The sequence below is a fragment of the Melanostigma gelatinosum genome (assembly GCF_949748355.1).
Source record: "Melanostigma gelatinosum genome assembly, chromosome: 14".
Taxonomy (NCBI): domain Eukaryota; kingdom Metazoa; phylum Chordata; class Actinopteri; order Perciformes; family Zoarcidae; genus Melanostigma; species Melanostigma gelatinosum.
The window spans coordinates 4140152-4161185 of record NC_136647.1 but is presented as its reverse complement, the minus strand read 5'-3'; the positions used below and the strand labels follow the sequence as shown (position 1 = coordinate 4161185).

The 21034-nt window shown below is 45.3% G+C and overlaps 2 protein-coding genes across 5 annotated transcripts in view; one reads left to right on the top strand and one right to left on the bottom strand.

Moving 5' to 3' along the window:
- Window positions 1-5662, top strand: part of LOC306787859 (rho GTPase-activating protein 7) — a gene marked incomplete at its 5' end in the record, with an annotated part of 67787 nt that extends 62125 nt beyond the window's left edge. For all 4 annotated transcript variants that reach the window (XM_079283162.1, XM_079283161.1, XM_079283163.1 and 1 more), the window contains 5 exons: window positions 1626-1740; window positions 2027-2263; window positions 2443-2672; window positions 2945-3118; window positions 4605-5662. In XM_079283162.1, the coding sequence (XP_079139288.1) occupies window positions 1626-1740; window positions 2027-2263; window positions 2443-2672; window positions 2945-3118; window positions 4605-4713 (865 nt within the window). In that variant the 3' untranslated portion in view covers window positions 4714-5662. The remainder of the gene's footprint in view (window positions 1-1625; window positions 1741-2026; window positions 2264-2442; window positions 2673-2944; window positions 3119-4604) is intronic.
- A 1793-nt stretch (window positions 5663-7455) lies between these two features.
- Window positions 7456-20980, bottom strand: rars1 (arginyl-tRNA synthetase 1). The gene is made up of 15 exons (XM_079282780.1): window positions 20843-20980; window positions 19802-19936; window positions 19034-19225; window positions 18297-18405; window positions 17880-17980; window positions 17106-17227; window positions 16655-16775; window positions 15737-15866; window positions 15518-15622; window positions 14973-15151; window positions 14359-14468; window positions 12769-12874; window positions 9298-9470; window positions 8202-8449; window positions 7456-7791 (listed from the first exon to the last, which is right to left on the bottom strand). Exons 1-15 carry the CDS (start codon window positions 20885-20887, stop codon window positions 7682-7684), a joined length of 1986 nt encoding a protein of 661 aa, XP_079138906.1. The 5' UTR covers window positions 20888-20980; the 3' UTR covers window positions 7456-7681.
- Between the last annotated feature and the right edge of the window lie 54 nt (window positions 20981-21034).

The window sequence follows — 21034 nt, the reverse complement described above, 5'->3', positions numbered from 1 at the left end:
ATTACCTGCATCAGATACCTTTTCACTTGCACTTAACGTTGGCTATTTAATTCTCTCAAGATTGAGGTCAGGTCTTTTTCAAAGGAAGAACATTTTTCATCCAATATCAGAAAAAGATGGAAATGAATGGAGGGGGTGTGGAGTCTGCAGCACATTGTCACAGTTAGACGTCTCTGCAGCAGTTACACCTCTGCTGTTATGACTCTCTGAGAGTTGGCTCATTTACTGCAAATTGTTAATGTGATATTTCATCTGGAGTTTATTTTTTGTCAATGTAGCTCATCAGCAAATACCTTGAACACATCACCAGTGCTTATTGTTTCAGATCAAATACCAAAAACAAGTGTAAAATATCTACTGACTGTATTTTATTAAGGATGGGATACCAATCTAAAAACATAAAGTCGACTTTCATGTAAAGATGACAGACTTTGTACTGTAGTTATCAAGCTAAAAACATGCAAAACCACCAGAAATTAATCATTCAATGTTTTTCTTCCTCCCTTTGTGGCTTCATTAGACGTCATGTTTCTGAGGTTCTCCGTTCTCACAGATGACGTCGCCTCTGGATCCGATCCAGCTGTCACACACTCTCACTTTGTCTCTGTGACGAAACGCTGTTGGCACAGTTTACACAGAGAGCCCATTACATCACCTCCGACAATTTCCATCGTGCCTCAACTTCACTCCCGTGTGTGTGTGTGTGTGTGTGTGTGTGTGTGTGTGTGTGTGTGTGTGTGTGTGTGTGTGTGTGTGTGTGTGTGTGTGTGTGTGTGTGTGTGTGGCAGAGGAAGAAGATGAATCAGGCTTTGATAAACACACGATAGTTGTTAGTTGATACATTGTTTGGTTCAACCTGTCCTCCTCCTTAGTCCTACTTACTCTTCTTTGCCGCGCTACACATTTTGTCCATCTTGCTTCCTTACTCCCTCATCTTCTTCTTTTTCCTGTCATCCTTCTTTTCTCCATCCACTCTGATATTGTCTCTTTCATTCTGCTCCTCTTCCTTCCCCGATATTACCCTCGTATCTCCTCCACACTGTTTCCTCTTCTCATTCCTGTAATCACTCTGCTTTCCGCGACTCCTCTTCCTCCCTTCCGTTCATCTCCACCTCTTCCTTTTTCCACTTTGGCTCTTTGTCTCCCTTTCAGGATGAGGGGAGACTAGATGGAAAAGGCAAAACAACACAATCGGCACTTCGTGCCTCCCGTCTCCTGGAAGCCAAAGTCCCAGCCTGTCAGACGCCATGTCACACTTTGTGGTGGGAACAGTAACAGCTGTTCTCCCACAGATCTATTGAATCTCATCCCAGAGTCTTTTCCTTCATCTTTCTGCTTGACAGGACTCATCACTCCTACAGAGATATGTACTTTTTAATGGTCGAACTTGTCGTCCGACCAACTCGGTTTGGTGCAAGTGTTGGTGTCTAATTTCCCCATTTTGCAGCGCTGGAGAGAATCTGTGCCGTTTGGTGTGACAAATTGTCACCAGAAACTAAAAAACATAAATGATAACCAAAACCTCTTTTGTCTCTACTTTAGTGGAGATTGATTTCAGTGCGCTCGCTGCCTTTATCTGAACGTGAAAGTGACCGAGGCCTTCTTTGTTCCTCTTGTTGCCGAAGGTCGAGTCACAGGAAGTACAGCCTGGGACGCCCAGATCAGCGTGACCTGAGTGAGAATCTGGCTGCCACCCAGGGACTGGCCAACATGGTCACAGAGGCTCACAGACTCTTCCAGGTACGATTTGTAATAAAACCTTCATTGGTTTAGTTCCTCACTGTTCTTTGTTCCCACCCAGTCCATCTAAATCAAGATGCTTTGGTCCAAAGAGTCATCACAAACTATGACGGTTTAGTTTTGCTATCTTTAAATCAATGTGTAGTAAAGTATATTAAAGAATATAACTTGAAGTGACAATGTGTTCTTAAAAGGTATTCAAATGAAATTCAGGATTCCTGCAAAGAAAAGACGTTGGAAGCGTACGAGACAGAATTAAAGGAATGATCACAGATCCTCTTTGCAGCTTCCAGAGTTTTGGCCTGGTCAGCGTTCTGGTGCTGCAGGCTCCAGTGAGGACTCCCTCGCTGAGGGAGGAGGAGGCCCGGTGTGCCCCGGTCAGAGCGGAGGTGAGGAGGAGCTGGAGAAGAGAAGGAGCAAGCTGCAGCTGAGCACCAAGCGCCTCCTGAAGGAGGCCAGGGAGAGGAGCAGAGGCTGGGAGAGCCATCAGGCTCCAGAACATGTGGATCTGGCCTTCAAGAAGGTGAATGTCTGACTTCCATTATGTATACTAAGGACATCAGGGGATGGGGAACTTACACGGCAGGAAGATAAGACAGCATTTATTCATATCATACAGATATATGTGAAAAAAGGTCATAAAAAAGTCATGACAAAATCATAGTATAGTATATATATCATGGTATCATTTTCTGTCTGCAGATGGACGACGGCTGCCTGCTGTGGATGTGGCGCGGCTCCGTGGAGGTGGAAGTCCCCGAGAAGGAGCTGCTCCATCGGCTGCTGAGGGAGCAGGAGCTGTGGGAGGGAAGCCTGCGCCAGGCGGCCGTCATCCAGACCGTGTCCAAGGATTCCGAAGTCTACCGCTCCCTCCTCGAGGGCCACGGCCACGCCCTGAGCTCCCGGCTCCCACAGGAGCGTCTGCTGCTCAGGTGAAGAGGCTCGCCATTTAGCCGCCAACAAATCACAGTTTTGAAGTGATATCCGCAGAAAGGAACTCATGATTGACTAAATAGAGCAGATGGCAGTTATTTCACGTGTCAGTGCTGGTTTTGACATCAATCAACTGCTTGCAGGGCTTTTTATTTTATCGCCATTTAACACAATTTGCATACGGTGGAAAGCTAAAATACTGTGAAGTTGGAATCAGAATCACATTTGGATTCTCCACCCTGATCATCTCTTCTCACCTACACTCTCTCAGGACCTGGCAGGCGGACCCTTCCTCCGGCCCTCTATACCTGTCCTCTGTGTCCACGGAGCACCCCGAGGTGCTGTCGGAGGGGGTCAGGGCCCACGTCCACTCCTGCCTCTACCTGCTGGAGCCCACCGGAGCCAGGAAGACCCGACTGACGCACCTCTGTCGCACAGACACCCGGTGAGGATGCAGTCGCTGTCTGTGTGAAGGATACCTGCTGCATAGAGACAGTGGACAGATTCCAAGAGAGGGGCTGTGTCCTCACTAAGCCTTGCTGTCTTTCTGAGTTGGTTGAAATGACCCTTTAAACCAGTCACCGTGTTTTTAATTTATAATAAATAACATTTGCATGAAAACGTGAGGCCCAATCTGAAAATGCGTCACAATAATTCGTGCACTTTATGTAATAAAGTCGAGTCAGAAATACAACGTGAGCAGCGGGAACTACAGAGAGGCTTCAAGGCTGAGAGAAGTCGATTCAAATAAACTGAGTTCATCTCATCCGTCTTAATTGAGCCCGTTCTGTGTTGTCGACCTCGGCCAACATCTATCTGCAGCACAATCACCACCTCCCCGTAGGTGAGCGCATGATGAGGAGGAACAGCCCTCCTCCTCGTGATTCCTGCCCTTTGAAACTAAGTTGCTGCAGGTTCTCCCGCTGCTTACATGATCAATTCTTCTCCCGGCGGAGCCCTGCGGCTCCATTTGTCCCAGTTGATTAAATGAGATGTTGCTCTGTGCGACTCAAAACAGGTGGTGGCGTCGCTCTCGCAGAGGGCCGGGCTCGTAGCATCTCCGTCATTAAACTGCGCTGTAGTCGCTGCTGCTGTCTCTCAGTCATAAATCTGATTGAACAGACTGAAGTAAAGACAGACCTGATCTACAGCTGTGTGATCATCTCTGCAGGCTTTCAGTCGAACTGAATGGATCGCGTCAGCACGCATCCAGACTTGTGTCTTTCTAATTTTCCCGACGAGTATGTGCTGAATAAAGAACAGAGGCGGCGGCTTGACGGGGAAATCTCCACGAGCTGAAACGAGCTTTGGTTCCAAGATCGTTTACAAAGCAACCGGCAGCCGTCTGAGCGCCGTCGGCCCGCCGACGCTCCCGTTACGCAAGAGTGATCGTGTAAGAAAGAAGTGGAAACACCCAGAGGGATGAATGCCTTCGCGCTCTCTTTTTGTCTGTCGCTTCCTCTCAGGACAGAGCTCGAGCTGAAAGTCTCAAACAGCCGGGCTGCTCTGGGCAACCTCGCTGTGACATTAATGTGAGACAACAGTCTCCTGTATTAGGAGATAAATATGCACCGATTGACACTTAACTAACGCTTTTTTAGGGTTAATAAATCCTTTATTATTTCTGTGAGCCAGCATGCATGCTACCTGGAACACAGTCAATATTAATAATCACACTGACAAGTTGAAATTCCAAAGAGCCTTTACCCGTTTGAATCTGGAAGATTAGGCGTGTACCTACCGAACATCAATTACCGTCTGGAAAACATGGTCCTCATTAAATATTCAATCTCGACTACCTTTTTGCAAGTTTAATCTTTCATGAGCATCTACACAAATATAATAGAGAAGAAGAAGCTTCTCGTGGCATTGACACCAGTCGAGCTGAGCGTTTGTTTTCCACTGACCTTTTCTTTGGTTTCGTCTTCCAGGGGCCGGTCCCAAGAGTGGCACAGCAAAGTCAGCGGCCATCTTCTGGCCTCCGGTCTCCTGGCGATCAGGGACTCCTTCAGAGCAGAACACAAAGAGACCAAGATATGAGTCGATGTGGAAGCTGAGGAGGGTCGAGTACTCACCCCCAACTTGTAGTCTGGTTGAACCGCGTCCCTTTCCTCATGGCAGAATGCTGGAAACAAGAAGACAACGGCATCCTTTTCACAAGACTTTCTGTTCCTAAAGCATGTTATCCAGAAAAAGAGAATCACAAATTGAGTTCTCTCCTGAAGACGGAGAAAGAGGCGGGGGAAACGCATGGCAGCTGCCTGGACGAACACAGGAAATAAGGACGGAGAACATCAGGAAACAGAATTTTAGCCACCAGACATTTGGCTTCAGTTGAAAGGGAAGAGGCGCGAGAAGGCAGGAGGACGACGGCGTCTGTACTAAACCCACGACTAGGAACAAAGCAACGTCACGGAGAGAAACGAGACACTGCAGCCCTGAAACACGGTGAGGCCACTCGATGAAGGGGTGTCAGAAACCACCAATCCTCCGCGTTCCAACGCCGCACGAACTGAACTGTGGCGGTGAAATCAAACCCTCAAAGGCTATTTATTTTTCAGACGCTGCACAAAGCAGCTGTGACAAGGTTTCAGCACCCGGCACCGTGACGGATATCCCACCAGACAACAGACAACTTTCCCCTCCATACTTCCTGAATATCTTAACACTTGTAGTTATTCTTGGTCAAGAGCGTGATGTCCACGTGTCTCTGTGATGTCCAGTCTTATTTCATGTTACTTCACTGTCCAAGTTGGCTTGTTCTATACATTTCAAAGTGTCAGAGTTATGAATTAGGACATGTGCGTGTAACGGTAAAATGCATTCAAAACGCCACATTTCAGATTATTTAACTTAATGTATATCTTAAAACAAATCTTCCATCGACGTACAAATCTCTTATTTAATTGCGAGAAATGTTCTCTTGTTTGTGTGCGTGTGAAATCTAGATTTATCAGTGCCAAGCGCCGAATTAAAATGTTTATTTCTCTCTGAACCCGTCTCCTGTTGTTTCTTCCTCCTCTGTGACTCGTCTAAGTGCCAAACAGATTGCACAGAAGCACAGAAGTGCCTGCAGGCGGCTTTAATTTCTGTACGAGTCTGTTCCTCCCATATGGTGGTAAAATACCATGAGGCGTATTTGGGATGAACTCGAGGTCAAAGGTTAAAGGCAAAGAAAGTGGTTAGCTGTTAAGTCAGCTCCCCAGAGATCAGATGCTTTGATTACATTCAATACATTTTCATAATATGAACCTTAAATCAAATGACTGATGTGCAAGGAGCAGCCTGTAGTGTAAGACTTACTGTGTAAGATTGTACACAGTACTCAAACATCCATGTTTACCTTCCACCTCTGGTCTGCACGTCCCAGCTGCACACCCCCCAAAACCTCTCCTGAATGTTAAATCCCCCCCCTCACCATCCCGCCTCTCTAATCCACCCCGAGACACGAGAGAAAGGGAATGAGTATCAGCCGAGGCCACCGGGTGACGAGATCCGTCCGTCCCACTGAGGCGGTGGAACGTTATTGCTTCCGAAGGCGTTATTGAAGCGGCAGGCTCTCTCCTCCTGGAGCGACTGTCAAAACACCTTTAACACCGTCCTTCAGCAGCAGCGGCTCAGGAAAGCGAGGCACGACTCTTTGAAAGCTGAATGCATCTTTCATGAAGCTGCTCTGGGAATTATTGCCCGAGAAGGTACCGAGATGAGCCATCAAGTCCTGGGACCTACGGAACAATAAGAGACGACTGGAAAGGAGAGTGACGCTATTTTGTGCGTACTCTAACAAGTATTGTATGACTTGTGGCAATTTCCAGAGTTGCACAGCTTTCATAGCGATGGAAGTGCAGGCTTAACAATTACAGGCTGCCTCAGAGTGCGTGTGATGTATAATTAACTTCATCAAATGGGTTTGTGTGCCTTGGACTTTAAATTCCTGCAAACAAAGCCCACTTACTCACACATGGAAGGCAGAGACTGTAATTGTCGTTATCTAGAAAGCAGCTCAAGTCTAATGTGACTTTCGATACGTCAACGGCTGCTCAGCAGAGAGGACGCCGCCGCAGAAAGCAATTAAGAGTTGAAATGCGAGCAAAGCTATTCTCTCTCTCTCTCTCTGGTGCTTTGTGTGTGATTAGAGCGTCTCTCACACTCACTCTGATGGCTGGAGTTGGCTGTAGACAATAACACCGGTGCAGTGTGTGTTGCTTTCATTCATTCTGATGCCCACAACGGTCGGACCCCATTTAAAAAAGGACACCTACCAGAATCCAACACGCATGAATCAGTGCTTTAAAGTGAAAAACAACGTTTTTAGTTCCCGAATAATATTCATGAATTCATGTTAATGGTTAATCAGCTATGTTAATAATTGATTCATTGTATTTCATTCATCAGCTGTATTTTATTTGAGAGCACAGTGACGATGCCCCCTTTAGAATACCCGACACTACCGCACGATCTGATCTCAGCACAATACCACCCGGTGGCACCGATCACAAGCCTCGAGAATAACTATATAGAATTAGCCAATCTCGCTAATGACCACGTTATCTATGCAGATCACACTGAGGCATCGGTGCTAAATTGAGTAACTTTAGCATGAACATGAATAACAGCACTTTACATTTGGTTTTTTTCTCTTCTTTTTAGCTTCAATTTCTGATCATCGAGTCTTGTTTTTTTGGTTAAAGATCAAATTTCATGCATCACGATAGTAAATCTGGCTTTAAACAGACAGATCCACAATCAGGCAATAATTGACAACAGACCGGGTGATTGTTTTGGTTTCACATCGGTTCTTTAATAAAAAAAGAAAGATGTTAAGGAATGGACTTAACATACGTGATGTTTCCTCCCAGGATGGATGTAATAACTCTGTTGGAATTGATTCTTAAAACCCAGCGAGTTTTTGGCTGCGACGTGCGTGATGGAGAACGTTTACTGTTTATCGTCACGTCGTCACGTCTCCCGCTCTGGATGCTGGGGCAAAGATGGCGGCACTGTGACATCACATCCTCCCGACGGGGTTGATGCCCAGGATGTCGAAGCATTTGGCCATGATGGCCGCCGTGGCCTCACAGAGCAGCATCCTCCACATGTTGACCTTCACCACCTCACCTGGAGAGAGAGAAACACACATTTCACAGGTAAATACTGCAGATGTACGACCGATATAGTACCATCGACTAACAGATTCAATAGGTGATTTAAAAAGAACTAAAGACAAGCTGCACCATTTCCTGTATCCTGGGACTGAACACACATCAGTCTGAACTGTTTTCTGTCTGACATAATGAAAGAACCTCCAGCTGGGGTTACTGCCACAGCTGAGAAAGTGAGACGTGGCATAATTAAGCAGCTCTAAACTTGAAGTTGGAGCACTTCAGTGCACCACAGGGAGGCGTTTCTAACAGGAACAAGTGGAGGACCAACAGCGCTCAGGCAGCTTTTAGAGTGAAACCTCCCGTTCGTGAGCAGAGCGTTGATGAGCGTGTGCTTTTGATCTGGATATCTTTCTGAACACGTACCCGTCTGTCTGTCCTTCTCGATGCAGTAGCAGCTGTCGTAGAACTCCGTGAAGGTGGTGGCGAGCTCGTACAGGTAGTCGCACAGCATGTGGAGCAGGAGGTCGTCCAGGATCTTCTGCAGGATCTCTGGGAAACGGAGGATGCACTTCCCCAGCTTCCACTCCTTCTCGTGGTCCAGCAGGACCTCCGTGGTCTCTGCTGCTTTCCTCAGCGTGGCCTCATCGATGTTAGCCAGACGAGCGATGGACCTATAGGAAGCCAATAATGCCATTAATAAAATATATATCACATATGAACGAAAACGTCACACTTGTTTGCAGGTAAGCGATCACAGCATTTGAGGTTAAAACATAATATTGTTAAATATTCACTGAGATGAAAGGTATTTCAAGGAAACTCTTTTGGAAATAAAAACAACTGCTTTTAAACCCAACACACCTAAATAAACTTTTGGCGGGCGGCAGCCACCAGTAAGTGCTCGATTGAGTAAATGCAGGAACATCGAATCCTCTGATGCGAGACTGCTCGCCCCCCCGCGCTGAAAAAAAAGATCAATCTTTGCCGGGCACGGTGCCACTTCAAAGTCTAACACCTCCAGGGAAGCTGGAGGGGAAGGGGGGTCAACGCAGCCCTCTGCGGCCACTCGATACAGGGGATAAGGGGGGGGGGGGGGGGGGACCCCAAAGACTAATCCCTTAGCACGAGCTCCCATCTCCCATGAGGGGCCAGCGAGGCTGATCTGATACGAGTAATGAAAGTACACCGGGACTAGCAGGAGGTTCTCCAACAGGGCAAAGAGGAGCAGAGGACACAGACGGGTCGAGAGGAACTCAATTTAAACTTTCAAGATACTTTCAGCGTCCCAAAGTGAGCGGCCATTGTGAACCTGTAGTGGCTCGATGAAGAACTCGGGCAGATTTAAGGACGCGTTTTAGTTTACGCTGCTTCCAGGAGTAATGCTTTTTACTTTAAAAAGGTGAAATCAGAATGGAACAATGTATCTGGTGGCAAAGCTGAATCATTTACAGTGATTTAACGTCTGCATTATTGAAGCCAAATTAAAATCTAATATGGTGAACATGAGCGATCCCCTCACCTGATGCGAGTGAAGGCGTAGAGCAGGTAGGCCGCCGTGTTGCCCCGGTCGTCCAGCATCTTGTCGAAGGCGAAGACGTAGTCGTTGATGCGGTTGTGGGAGAGGTCGGCGTATTTGATGCAGCCGAAAGCGACGGACCTCTGGGCTTTGGTCAGCTCCTCTGGGGTCAGGACCTGCAGTTGGACAATTTCAGCAAAGAGAAGTTTCATAAAAACGACTTAAGAGACACCACCCCCCCCCCCCTCCTCCTCCTCCTCCTAATGGCTTTAAATATTCAGATGACTCTGTCACTTTTATCAGCTTGTAATTACTGCAGGCAGTACGTCACCTTATGTTTCCACAGTAAAACCAGCGAGTTGAATTTAATCCAAATGATTACTCTAATTTAGCAGCCTGAGGATAAAAGATTAAATTGACTTATTAAGTCATCGCCTTCCCTCGAATGCGTGCGTGACGTGTCCGATACCACAGGGAGCGAACGGAGAGAGTTCGTGCAGAAAGTTTCGTGGCGGAGATTCGATTGGAAAACAAGAAACTTTCAGTGGCGCAGAGCGGAGGAGGTGACGAGATACGAAGAGACAGGTCGTAACACGACATATTATTATGTTAAAGAACTGGAACAAACAGGAAACAGGAAGAGACGGAACAGTTAATGAGAGGACAACACCCAACGGCAGAAGAGATGAGAATGTGACGAGACAGAAAATATATGACGACGTGAAACAAGAGAAAAGAACAAGACACAAACTGATGGTGTCATTTTTAACAAGATGGAGGAAATGGTGATTTATTGGGGACTTTTTTTTAATATGTTTATTTGACTTGTACAAGTTGAAAATGACCAAAATAAACTAAACTAAGGTTAGTAGATGTACGTTTGTTGGTTTGGGTCTTTGGAGAAAGAACTAGTATCTCAACCGGCCATATTCTTTAAATCATGTATCAAGCAAATAAACAAAGTACCACTCACTCTTTGTTTCAACGGCTTGTCTCAGTTTGATGTCGTTGTAAATGAACATTGTGTTTTAGAAACGGTAATGGGCCTCTTTTACCCGACATCTTTGACGAACTCAAGATGAATCCAGTGGTTTTCCAACAGCGGTGACCACGCCATGAGAAACAGTCGAATTAAACGGTTTCATTTGGAAACAAACAAACTGCTCTAATGCTGGCAGGATAACCAAGATTCATCAATAACAATCTGCAATCTATTTTGATAATCCGGTAATTGTGCGACAGCCGACTTATTAATAAATCGACCAATCGTTGCAGCTCCAGTTAAAGCCCACGATGCCGAGTCGTAGCGGGACAGACACACAAGGACACGACCAGAGAGGTCAGGGAGCCGCACGGCACAACAGGACCAGACAGGAAAGCACTGAACGCAACGGGATACACAAGGAAATAGGACGGGAGTAAATAATACAACAGAAGAACAGAACAGAGGATTATACAACACAACTGGAGAAATGAAATGTGAGCAGCAGTGTTAGCGGTAGATGGAGGCCAGGGCTGGTTTTAATGAGGCAGGGTTAGCAGATGGGAGACGTAGGCACCGACCCAGACAAACAGCGGAGCACCGGGCCAGACGAGCCTGCAGGGAAACTGTTGGCACCGGTTTCCCACAGCCGACCAGCATTCAAATCAGTGCTGTCCAACTGTGTACACTGCACCGAGTACTTCAGGTATTACTTCACCAGGTCAGCTGGGTCTCATGTGTTCTATCCCTCCGCAGGTTTACGTTCCGATACAAACACATGCAGCAGCTCACAACAGCCCCGGGACGAAGGGGAAGGCTGGTGAAGCGATGAGTTCTGGGTTAAACACAGAGACTAGCTGGAACAATCTGAGGTCAGACGGCGAACACAATAACACTTCCTATTCCTGAACTACCAGCAGACACTTCCTTTAACACGGTCGAGCTGCACCAGGGCCAGAGTCAGGGCGCTGCTGGCTTTAAAACAACACAATAATAAATAATAGCTGCAGCACTTTCAGGTATTAAACATTAACTGGATTGGAGCCTATACATTAAAAAACATTCTAAAAAAACAAATGACTACTCGAGGAGTACTTTCCGCCGCGACAGATGCAACCACAAGGAATACTTTGATTGTGGTTCTCGTGACATCATGACAAATCTTAAATGTGTGTTTTCCTGCTCGTAAAAAGGAGACAGTCACAGTACTTTCTAAGTTCAATGAAGTGTTATCTAATATGTTGTAATTCAGTATTACTGGCTAATCAGATCACTCTGATGAGAATGATGCATTTCAAGTTTTTCCTCTTGAACTAAAAAAATAAAACACAAATGTGACAGAGACTGTTTTCAGAAGAAGCGTCGGTGAGGCTGCAGACATTAGGAGGCGCAAGCTCACGAGAAGAAGAGAGGAGCCTGATGAGGAGAATGAAAGCGAGCGCGTGTTCAGAAGACCACATGCTGTCGAGCCGTCCTCAGAGCTCAGCAGACAAGACAAGAAATCTGGTGACCTTGTGTGTTCTTTATAGATTTCAGACGTAGTCGTCTCTGAAAGCGATCAGAAAGATCCAGAGTTTCTTGTTTTGTGCAGGATGAGAAGAAGTAGATCGTCTACTGTAGAGTCAGACGGTCATTACAGGGGCAACCAAGAACGGCGATAAGTGGAAATAACGAGCTGCCATGAAGGCCTCCCGGTTACTGAACGGCTGCTTGTCAAAAGGTTTAACGTTTGACAGAAAACACGGACACGAACTGATTCCAACACGAGCTGAAATAGTGTGTTATAGTCTGACAGCAACCATTTATTATAAAGAGAAGACAAACAAAGCAGACTACAGGTGATTAAATATGAAACAAAAACACCTCGCATAATTACACGAAGGCGCTGCAGACGGATTTGTCTTTGTTTATTTGTTGTTTTGTCTTTCTTTCTTCTCCAAAAAATGTAAATCCTTTCAGTTTTAATGGGCAGTTCAGGGGGTCTCAGGCCAAAATAAAACAGTGAACTCTCACACTCCTTTGCTCCCGTTCCTCATTAGAAACTAGTAGAAAGAACTTGTGTTGATTTCATGCCGTTGAAACTCTGTGGGCATCCCAAATGAAATTCACCTCCGTTTCCCCCGTTCCGGGGTGGAGGCAGAAATGTCGGACACTATTATCTTACAAACCCGAACAAATAAAACCAAAGCTGTCTGGCTGGCTAGACACCAATAGAGGGGAGAAAATGAAGCGTAATATCTTTGCCCTTTATTAATGTCACCTTTCTCTAACGGTTTATGAGACAGCAGAAAGAAACTTTTATTTGTTTTATAATGTTTCAAAGTAAAAGCTCACGTGTAAAGTTTGAGTTTCATATCCTCACAAAATTCGGCCAAACAATCCACCGACTCCTTGTAAATCAGCGGTGAGACACGAGACACCGACATCACACCGCTGAAGAAAGGCGAGCGAGGCGGCCTCTCTCTCTCCTCCTCGGCAGCCCAAGTTCTCACCTTGTCTCTCTCCTTCTCCTTCAGTTTGTCCATGCACCTCTTAAGCCCCTCCTCCAGCAGGTCCATCAGCCTCACCGTGTCTCCAGACCGGGTCTTAAACTTCTTTCTGAGCGAGAGAAGACGAGAAGAAAAACGTTCAGCGAGTTGCCGGTCGAGTCTTGAAGTGAAGAAAACCACACAAACCTCAAAACAAGATATCTGGGAGACAAAATAAAAGATGAGTTTGTGCATCGACGACTCAACATCCCCACACAGAACTTTCCAGCTACCATGACAACGAACCATTAGACTACTCCTGCTTGCCGACACCTTGGGGCGTCACATTCCGTACAATCACCCAAATCAGATGAGCTTCACAAGCAGAACGAGCCAAAAAACGTAACAACCACACTTATTTTCCTCTGTTTACGTGTAGCTATAACAGCTCCCCCCGTGGCTGCTTTAAGCCCTTATTGTCTGGATGAGCAATTATGAAAACAGCACGATCAATTTCTAATGGATTTTGGAGTGGCGCAGACATTGTAGGGCCAATTTCCGCCCCCTCAGGTTACCGTGGGGCGTTTAGCAGCACTTAGTTATGGCCTCCGCCAAGCGTAACATCAACCTCCTGCCTGGGCTCGGCACTTCCTCTCCGGACGATTGATTAGGAAAAAAACAACTTTGTGACAGTGTTCAAATTAACTCACCCCATCAGCCACGCAGTAATCACTGCTTACTATGAAATGGAATAAGTAATACACGGGGGGGGGGGGGGGGATACTCGGGATAACCACACTGGGATTGAGAAGTGGAGCGAATAATGAGAAGACGATGAGGAAGGAGAAGATAAAAAGAGGAAGCGGTGAGGGGGAAGATGAAGACGCAGACCGAACCGAGGCCACGGGGAGAGTCCGCAGCATGAAAAGTTTAATTTCCACCGCGCTCAGCGGTTTTTAGAGGATACTTCCGGTTTATGATAACTCGTGCCTCATGCCGAGCTGCTGCAGCTTTCACATTCGACTTTCCTCACACCGACGTGGTCGCGGTTTCATCTCAAAGTACGTTGGGAAACACAACACACGCAAAAGAGATATAGTTTCACAACTGCCCAACTCTCTGGAGCTCGGTCTCATGCTGTGGCCGTTAACTTTGAATCACTGTTGTCCACCTACGGCGGAACTTTTCGGCTCCCTCATGCTGAGTAATAACAGCTTTGCCTCCTTGTGTTTGAACTATCAGTTAAAACCACTGACTGTACCGTTTCTATTTTCCGATGCGGTCGTGTAGTAAAAATCTCTGTTTTATGTCGGACAATAAATGCAATAAAAACACGACGCAGCGGTGATAAAGACACAGCGAAGGACATCAGATGATTATAGTGCGGCGGTGACGGTGGAGGAGTCTCAGTCTTCAGAGGAGATGCTCGTCTTTGTTGATGATTTGGATTCCTGTTAAACTCTTATTAGTCCGCATGCAGCTACAACACGCGGCCCTTTAACGCTCAGTGTCGGACGTTTACTGCGAAAGCCTCCACATTTAACCCTTTAACACCCACCAACCGCTGCCTTCCATCGCTTCAGGAAGAGCCGGCTCTGTGCGTTTTAAACTCACTTGTCTTCCCCCAGCACCACTCCAAAGCCTGCGTGCTCCACCCGGGTCACCTGGGGGTCGTACCAGCCAATCATCTGAGCTGCAGCAAACACCACCTGGAAGTGTGTGGACTGAAAGAGAAAACGCACACACGCACACAAATTCAGTGACATTTCACATAAATGTCAAGTTATACTTTCCAGATAAAGAGAAAACTTCTATCTGGATGTTGTTAATGTTTAAAACTAACAAGAACAGAAAGATCCACAGAGGGGCGTCTGTCCGTGAAGTTTTTCTCGTCTGTACTTAAACAGATTTTAGGATACATTTTATTTCAAAAACACTGTACTTGGGTGTTAAACAACAATGTGTCTTTCATGCCATGCCACCACTGTGAAGACAAAAACAGAGATCTGAGTTTATAGTGTAGTGTGTCCTCCTTCAGCCCTGAAGAAGAAGAAGTAAAACTTATAGTTCAGGACTAACAGGAAACAAAAGGTCCCTCTGCTCCCCATTAGACGTTTTAGATTGTAACTTTTGGTATTTCCGTTCCCCTTTGTTTACCTTCTTCCTTCCAGGTTTATTTGTACGCCGTGTCAACTTTATTCTCCCTCTCTCTCCCTCTCTTCACCCACCTGTCCGCTGTCCGTGACGTAGATGATCATGTTGGCCTTCTCGTCGAAGAGTCTCTGGCGCAGGGCTGCGAGGTCCGAAGTGTCGTAGGTGTACCCGCCGTCCGACTTGACGATGGTGAGGGGGATGGACTGACCGGGGACGAAGACGATCTTACGACCCTCGTCCAGCTCCGCCAAGCCTGAGGAGAGACATTGAAAGAAACAAAAGATAAAGCAATGATGGGTGGATCGGTGAGGAGGGGAGAGAGAGGGATGGAAATGAGTGAATGGAAGAATTAGAGATAGGAAGGTACTATTAAAATCTTTAAGAAGACGTGTGAGTCAATATTGCCCCCTGGTGGTCACACCACAAACTGCAGGCTATAACTGCAGAGAACAACGTCACATTGAAGGTTGAGGATTTCAGTATTATTGGCGCAAAGCCTTTGATAACTCAGGTGCAGAAAAGGCACAACTTGAACCGTGTACAGAGCCAACAGGGGCTCTAATTGAGAGCCACAAAAAGACAGATTTTAAATGTGACTGTTGAGCTGCTGCACACTGACCTCTCTCCTCGAACTCCTTCACCACCTTTGTCATCATGTCCTGGTAGTACGACTCTCCTCTCTCGATGATCTGGATGTCCAGGCAGTCGTAAACCTTCTGAAACTCTAAAACACATGCACACCGTCGTCATTTAAGAACTGGTGTGAAGCTCATCAGATGCGGTGTGTGTTTTAATATAATATAATAGTTATAATAATACAATTGCAGATGCAGTCTACCTGCCCTGGAAACGTCACAGATGAGGTTCCAGGCTTTGATGAAGTCGGGCTCTTTGCTCTGCAGTCTGACGACGCACTGATAGGCTCGCTTCTTAAAGTCCTCCTCCTCGTCAAAACGCTTCTTCGACTCCTTGTTGAGGGAAGGGGAAGAGGAGGAGGAGGAGGAGGAGGGAGCAAAAAGAGCAGAGTGGATGATGTAAAAAGTAAATGAGGTGTGAAGAGCAGAAAGAACAGCTAATGTCCTGTGTTTATACATAATGTATTCTCACAATATACACGTGCAAAATACTGCACTGCAGAAACAAAATGCTCCACAGAATATTCTGGCATTAACTTTCACTTTTCATAATTGATATTGACATTAAAATTATTCATTAAACCATTTCCCGCGTGTGAACTTTGGCTTCATACCGTAAGATTCACAAATAATCATAAACTGAATAGAAGAAGTGGACGAAAACACGCTGTGGGAGCGACCTGTCAATCACTGTGTAGCCCCGCCCTAAAGCATACCCTGCTTTATGGTCTGTTTGACTCTAAATCATTTACTAGATGAACATCATGCTGTACTGAAGACTTGAAACTTGAGATTGAGACCATAAACTCATGTTTACTGAGGTAATAAATCAAGAGAGAAGTAGAGTCATTTCCTCATAGACTTCTATACAACCAGAGGAGTCGCCCCCTGGTGGACACTAGAGAGAATGCAAATTGAAGGAACTTCAGCATTGGGTTCACTTTTCAGAACAGGAGGTTGTTCTCTTCCTCTTCTTCCTTTCAGTGGGACTTTATCAAACACTAACTAGCATTAAACCAAACATTAGTGACTACACAATGTTTTGAAGTCTTTGTTTAAGTCGTGTGTCCTTTCTTGAGGATTCAGACAGAGAGACAGAAACACTTGGAGCTATAACTGACTTTGTAGAAGGCCTGAAGATCACTAATGGGCGGGGAGGATGTGAGGTAGTCTGGGAATTTATCCTGCAGGTGGGCGATCAGCATCCCGAACTGGGTCCCCCAGTCTCCCACGTGGTTCAACCTGAGAACGGCCATGAAGAAGGTGAGCAACTCTAGAACGACAGTGAAGAACCCGTCCATTGTTTGTTTACCTTCATCTTTCTTACTTCATTTAGACGCAATTCATAAAACAAACAATATCACACCCCGCAAACTTTAGGTTTTTTTGCAGAAGAGATGTATCTATTTCGCATCCATTTCTGTTCGGGTGTGGAGTGAACAGTACAGCCTCACAGGAATATTAATGTGGATGAAGACGCTCAGTACGGGACAGCGAGCTCAGCCACGCTTCGCAGCAGCGTGTCATCGTGTTTAAAATGCAGCAGGTTTGGTGAACAGCGACTGAACTGACCTGAGAACGTCATAGCCCAGAAACTCAAAGAGCCGACTCATGCTTTCCCCGATGATGGTGGAGCGCAGGTGACCCACATGCATCTCTTTGGCAATGTTGGGAGAAGAGAAATCCACCACTACCTACACACACACAGAGATTAAACAATAAATAAGACATCTCTGAGACATAAAACCTAATAGTTTGGAATTTAAATGTCTTCCGTGAGCATCTCTGTTTCAAACTCTGCTTCAAATCCTCCATCGCTCACAATGTTATCAAACAGAGACTCAGACTAAAGAGTACATGACTATTATACACACATTATTGTTATTACACGACGGTGTGACTTCTGCTGTGCTGCAGTCTGACAGCTTTTCTTCCTGAAGACGAGAGGAAAAAACTATGTAGTTTGCTTTTAGCCGCTTTGCGTCAAATGTAAATTAAATGAATACTAGCAAAAAAATTGAAATGCCCAAAAACTGGCCTTTAAAAACTGTTTTTTTTTGTTATTAATCCCGATCTGTTCAACTATTCTTTTGTATTTTTAACTTTGTACATGATCGTCTCAAATTTTACTTGCCATGAAGTGCAATGGAAACATAATTAGTGAATTAATAATGGCGTACGCATACGTTTAAGTTTTGCGGGACGATTTTTTTGCCAAGATCATTTTTCAAAATGTTCATTGTTGATGTCAATGTAGAAGAAGCCAATGATTTCACTTCTCATGACGTACAGCTGTTTAAAAACATCAACATCTGGCTTCACGCTACATGTTGGCGTGTGACGTACCCGCTTCTTGGATTCCAGTGGGGGGGGCTGCACGCCGTTGATCAGCAGGTTGCTCAACAGTTTGGACACAAACGGCTTCTTCAGGTGGATGTTGATGAACCCTGAAGACACGCAAGACATCAGAGGGGACGACGAGGACACAGCGTAAGGACTGTAGTCTGACATCCGACATTAACAACGGCTGACCATCTGAAGAGGTCGAATGAACTGTTGTATTTCCACTAATACTTGTAATCTATTCAGGACCAGCTTGTGTACGTCGTGTACCTGGAAGTTTAAGCTGAAAAAGTGTCACATTGTGCATTTTGTTGTGTTTTTGTATAGTAATGTTATTATTGTTGTTTGCCTTTTAATAAATGCAAATATTTCTGAAACTCGGAAAGCCCTGAAAGAGAATCACAGTCGGCTGTTTGGTACCTGGTCCTGCAATTTCAGTTTTCTGGACGAGTTCGTTTTCCGGAAGATTCTGAATGATCTTCTCTGCGATTTCCCTCGGGTTGACTTTCACTCCCTTTGCCTTCAGCATCTGCGATAAAGTCAGAGGCGGTTTGGCTTAAAATGTGTAAAATGAATCGATATAAAAGCACTAAAATCACACTTTTCATCCCGTAAAGAAGATTTTCATGACCTGCCAGACAGATAACATCAGTAAATCCCTGCAGATCTAAGAGCTAAACAGTGTGTGTGTGTGTGTGTGTGTAGTAACTATTTTAATAAGTTTCATTTCTAAATTTGATGTGTTGGATGAAACCTGCTGGCTGTGCTGGTTGAGCAGTTGTACCAACTGCTGCAATGCTACAATGACACCTCAAAATACAATCCTATCACTAACAAATATGGCCGCCGCCTAATTTATGAGCATATCTCTGGTAAACACAAGATGTAAAGTGGTGCTTTAAGAAGGAAAAATTCTCTTTTACAGATAAATCAACAACTTGGACCGCCCTAATAAAATACCCTTCAATGTTGGTAAAAATAGGTCCTTTCTGATTACCGGTTACGACTAAAATAACAGTGTTTTTAAAACCCGACTCATTCTTAAAGGTTGTATTTATTCAACAGTAGGAAAATGACATTCAAACAATTTGAGGATCCATTTAGCCGCAGTTAAAGAGTAATTTCCTTCGATTCTCAGACAGACTTGGCGGTCTAACCTGGGACATGGCCATGGCGCTGTTGCACTGGTAGTCTCCAAACTTGGCCTGCTGGTTGGGCGCGACGGACAGCGGCGGGTCGTCCAGCTCGGGGCAGGAAGCCCGGATGGCCTCGCCGAAAACCTCCTGCAGCCGCTGGTTTATGTTGGTCATGGATTTACCGCATCTAGTGGGCCTCTCCTCCTGCAGGCTCTGAGGACACACAGCACATCGGCGTCACAAACATTAACATAATGACGAGGGGAAGGATTTGGATGATGTGCAAACATAATCTTTGAAGTCATATTTTGGCAACTCGGCACCTGTTGGAACAAACACGCCAGGCAGATGGACAGTCGGGAAGTTGATTTATGCTGCAGGAGCAGTTAGGAAAGCTTATTTTTTACAACTGCTCTGACTCGTGTTGACAACAGCTTTAGTTTCTAATCTACTGAATAGTACAAAACTGACATTTGTAAGAGAAACAAGTTAAATAAACAACGACAGGCTGTGTTTTCAGGCAGGTTGTTTCAGAGTTTAACATTACATTACAGTCATTTAGCAGACGCTTTTATCCAAAGCGACTTACAATTCAGAGTCTATCACATAAATTATCATAAATATTCAACTGAACTAACAAACAGATGAAGCTTTGGATCAGTGAACGGCTCGGACCTCTTTACAGAAGCTTCATCTTTCGGCTCAAAGCCGCCAGCAGCAGCTGCAGCAGCACAGGAGGAGGTCGTACTCATGTGCATGGCAGAGAGCGCCCCCTGCTGTAACACTCACCCTCTTCAGGATGTTGATGCGGTACTTCAGCTTGGCATTTTCATCACGCAGCTCATCCAGATGTTGGGATGGACTCAGGTTCTGTGGCTTTTTCAGGCTCTCGATCTCTGCAGAGAGACTCCGGATCTCCCGCTCCTGTGAAACAAGAACAAGGAAAAACATTTACATTCGTGATGAAGAAGAACAAACCAATCTGTGAAATGTCTACTTGTGATACAGAAGCTTGATCCTGAGGAGAGAACAGAGTCTACACTACATTTAGCCCACCAAGCTGGGTTTAAATGTATTAAACCACCACTAATGCTGCCCCAACTCTGAGAATAACGGAGGCCATAAAGAGCTTTATAGCACCTCAAGTATCACAATGAAACCAAAAGCTGGCTCACTGATAGCATGATGCAACAAACACTCAGATTACTACAAAGACTTCCTGACATTCATGTGAACTTTAAACCTTACCACACGACAAGGAAAACAAATAGATTTAGTTGGACAAATTGGTGTTTTTATCATCACATTTTGCACTTTACACAACAGAGAAATTATAAGCTGTGATTAAAGACTCACTCATGATTCAACTTCAACTGAATAAAGGATGAAACGATGAGAGGAATAATACATAGTTGCAGCTTTAAAGTAATATCTAAATGATGAAACCAGCTTCCACAACCACTCAGGACCAGAGTTCAGAACTCACACAACACTTAATCTAAATATCTGCTCATTCTATACTTTCTTTTAAACTTTATAGTAACATCTGCACCAAAATGACACATCGAGTAACTTAACGACTAAATAAGTGGCGTTTGGTGAAATTAATGTTAGCCGAATTTAGGAGTGGTGAACACCTACTCGGTAGACAGTCTTTATTTTCTTCTACCATGTAGTGTATTTTACTGACAAGCAGAACAACGTTACATTGATAGTTTCTTGAATGGACTTTGGCTTCTGTAGGTGTGAAGCTATCCGACAGTCACACACACATTTAACTTAGCCTGCTAGCTAACTTTAGCTACATTCCCCCACAGGCCGGCCGGTTACCTGTTGTTGCAGTCGGGCTGTGTACTCGGTTACACGGTCTCCCATCTTTGTGAAACACCAGAGAGAAACTCTTCTGTCGGCTTAATGTGGAATCTCGTGGCTGATGAAACAGAGGAGGAAGAATTTAACAACTTTGAAACATACTTCCGGCAGAGGAAACGTCATCACCTTCTTCTTCATGTGTCCTGGCGG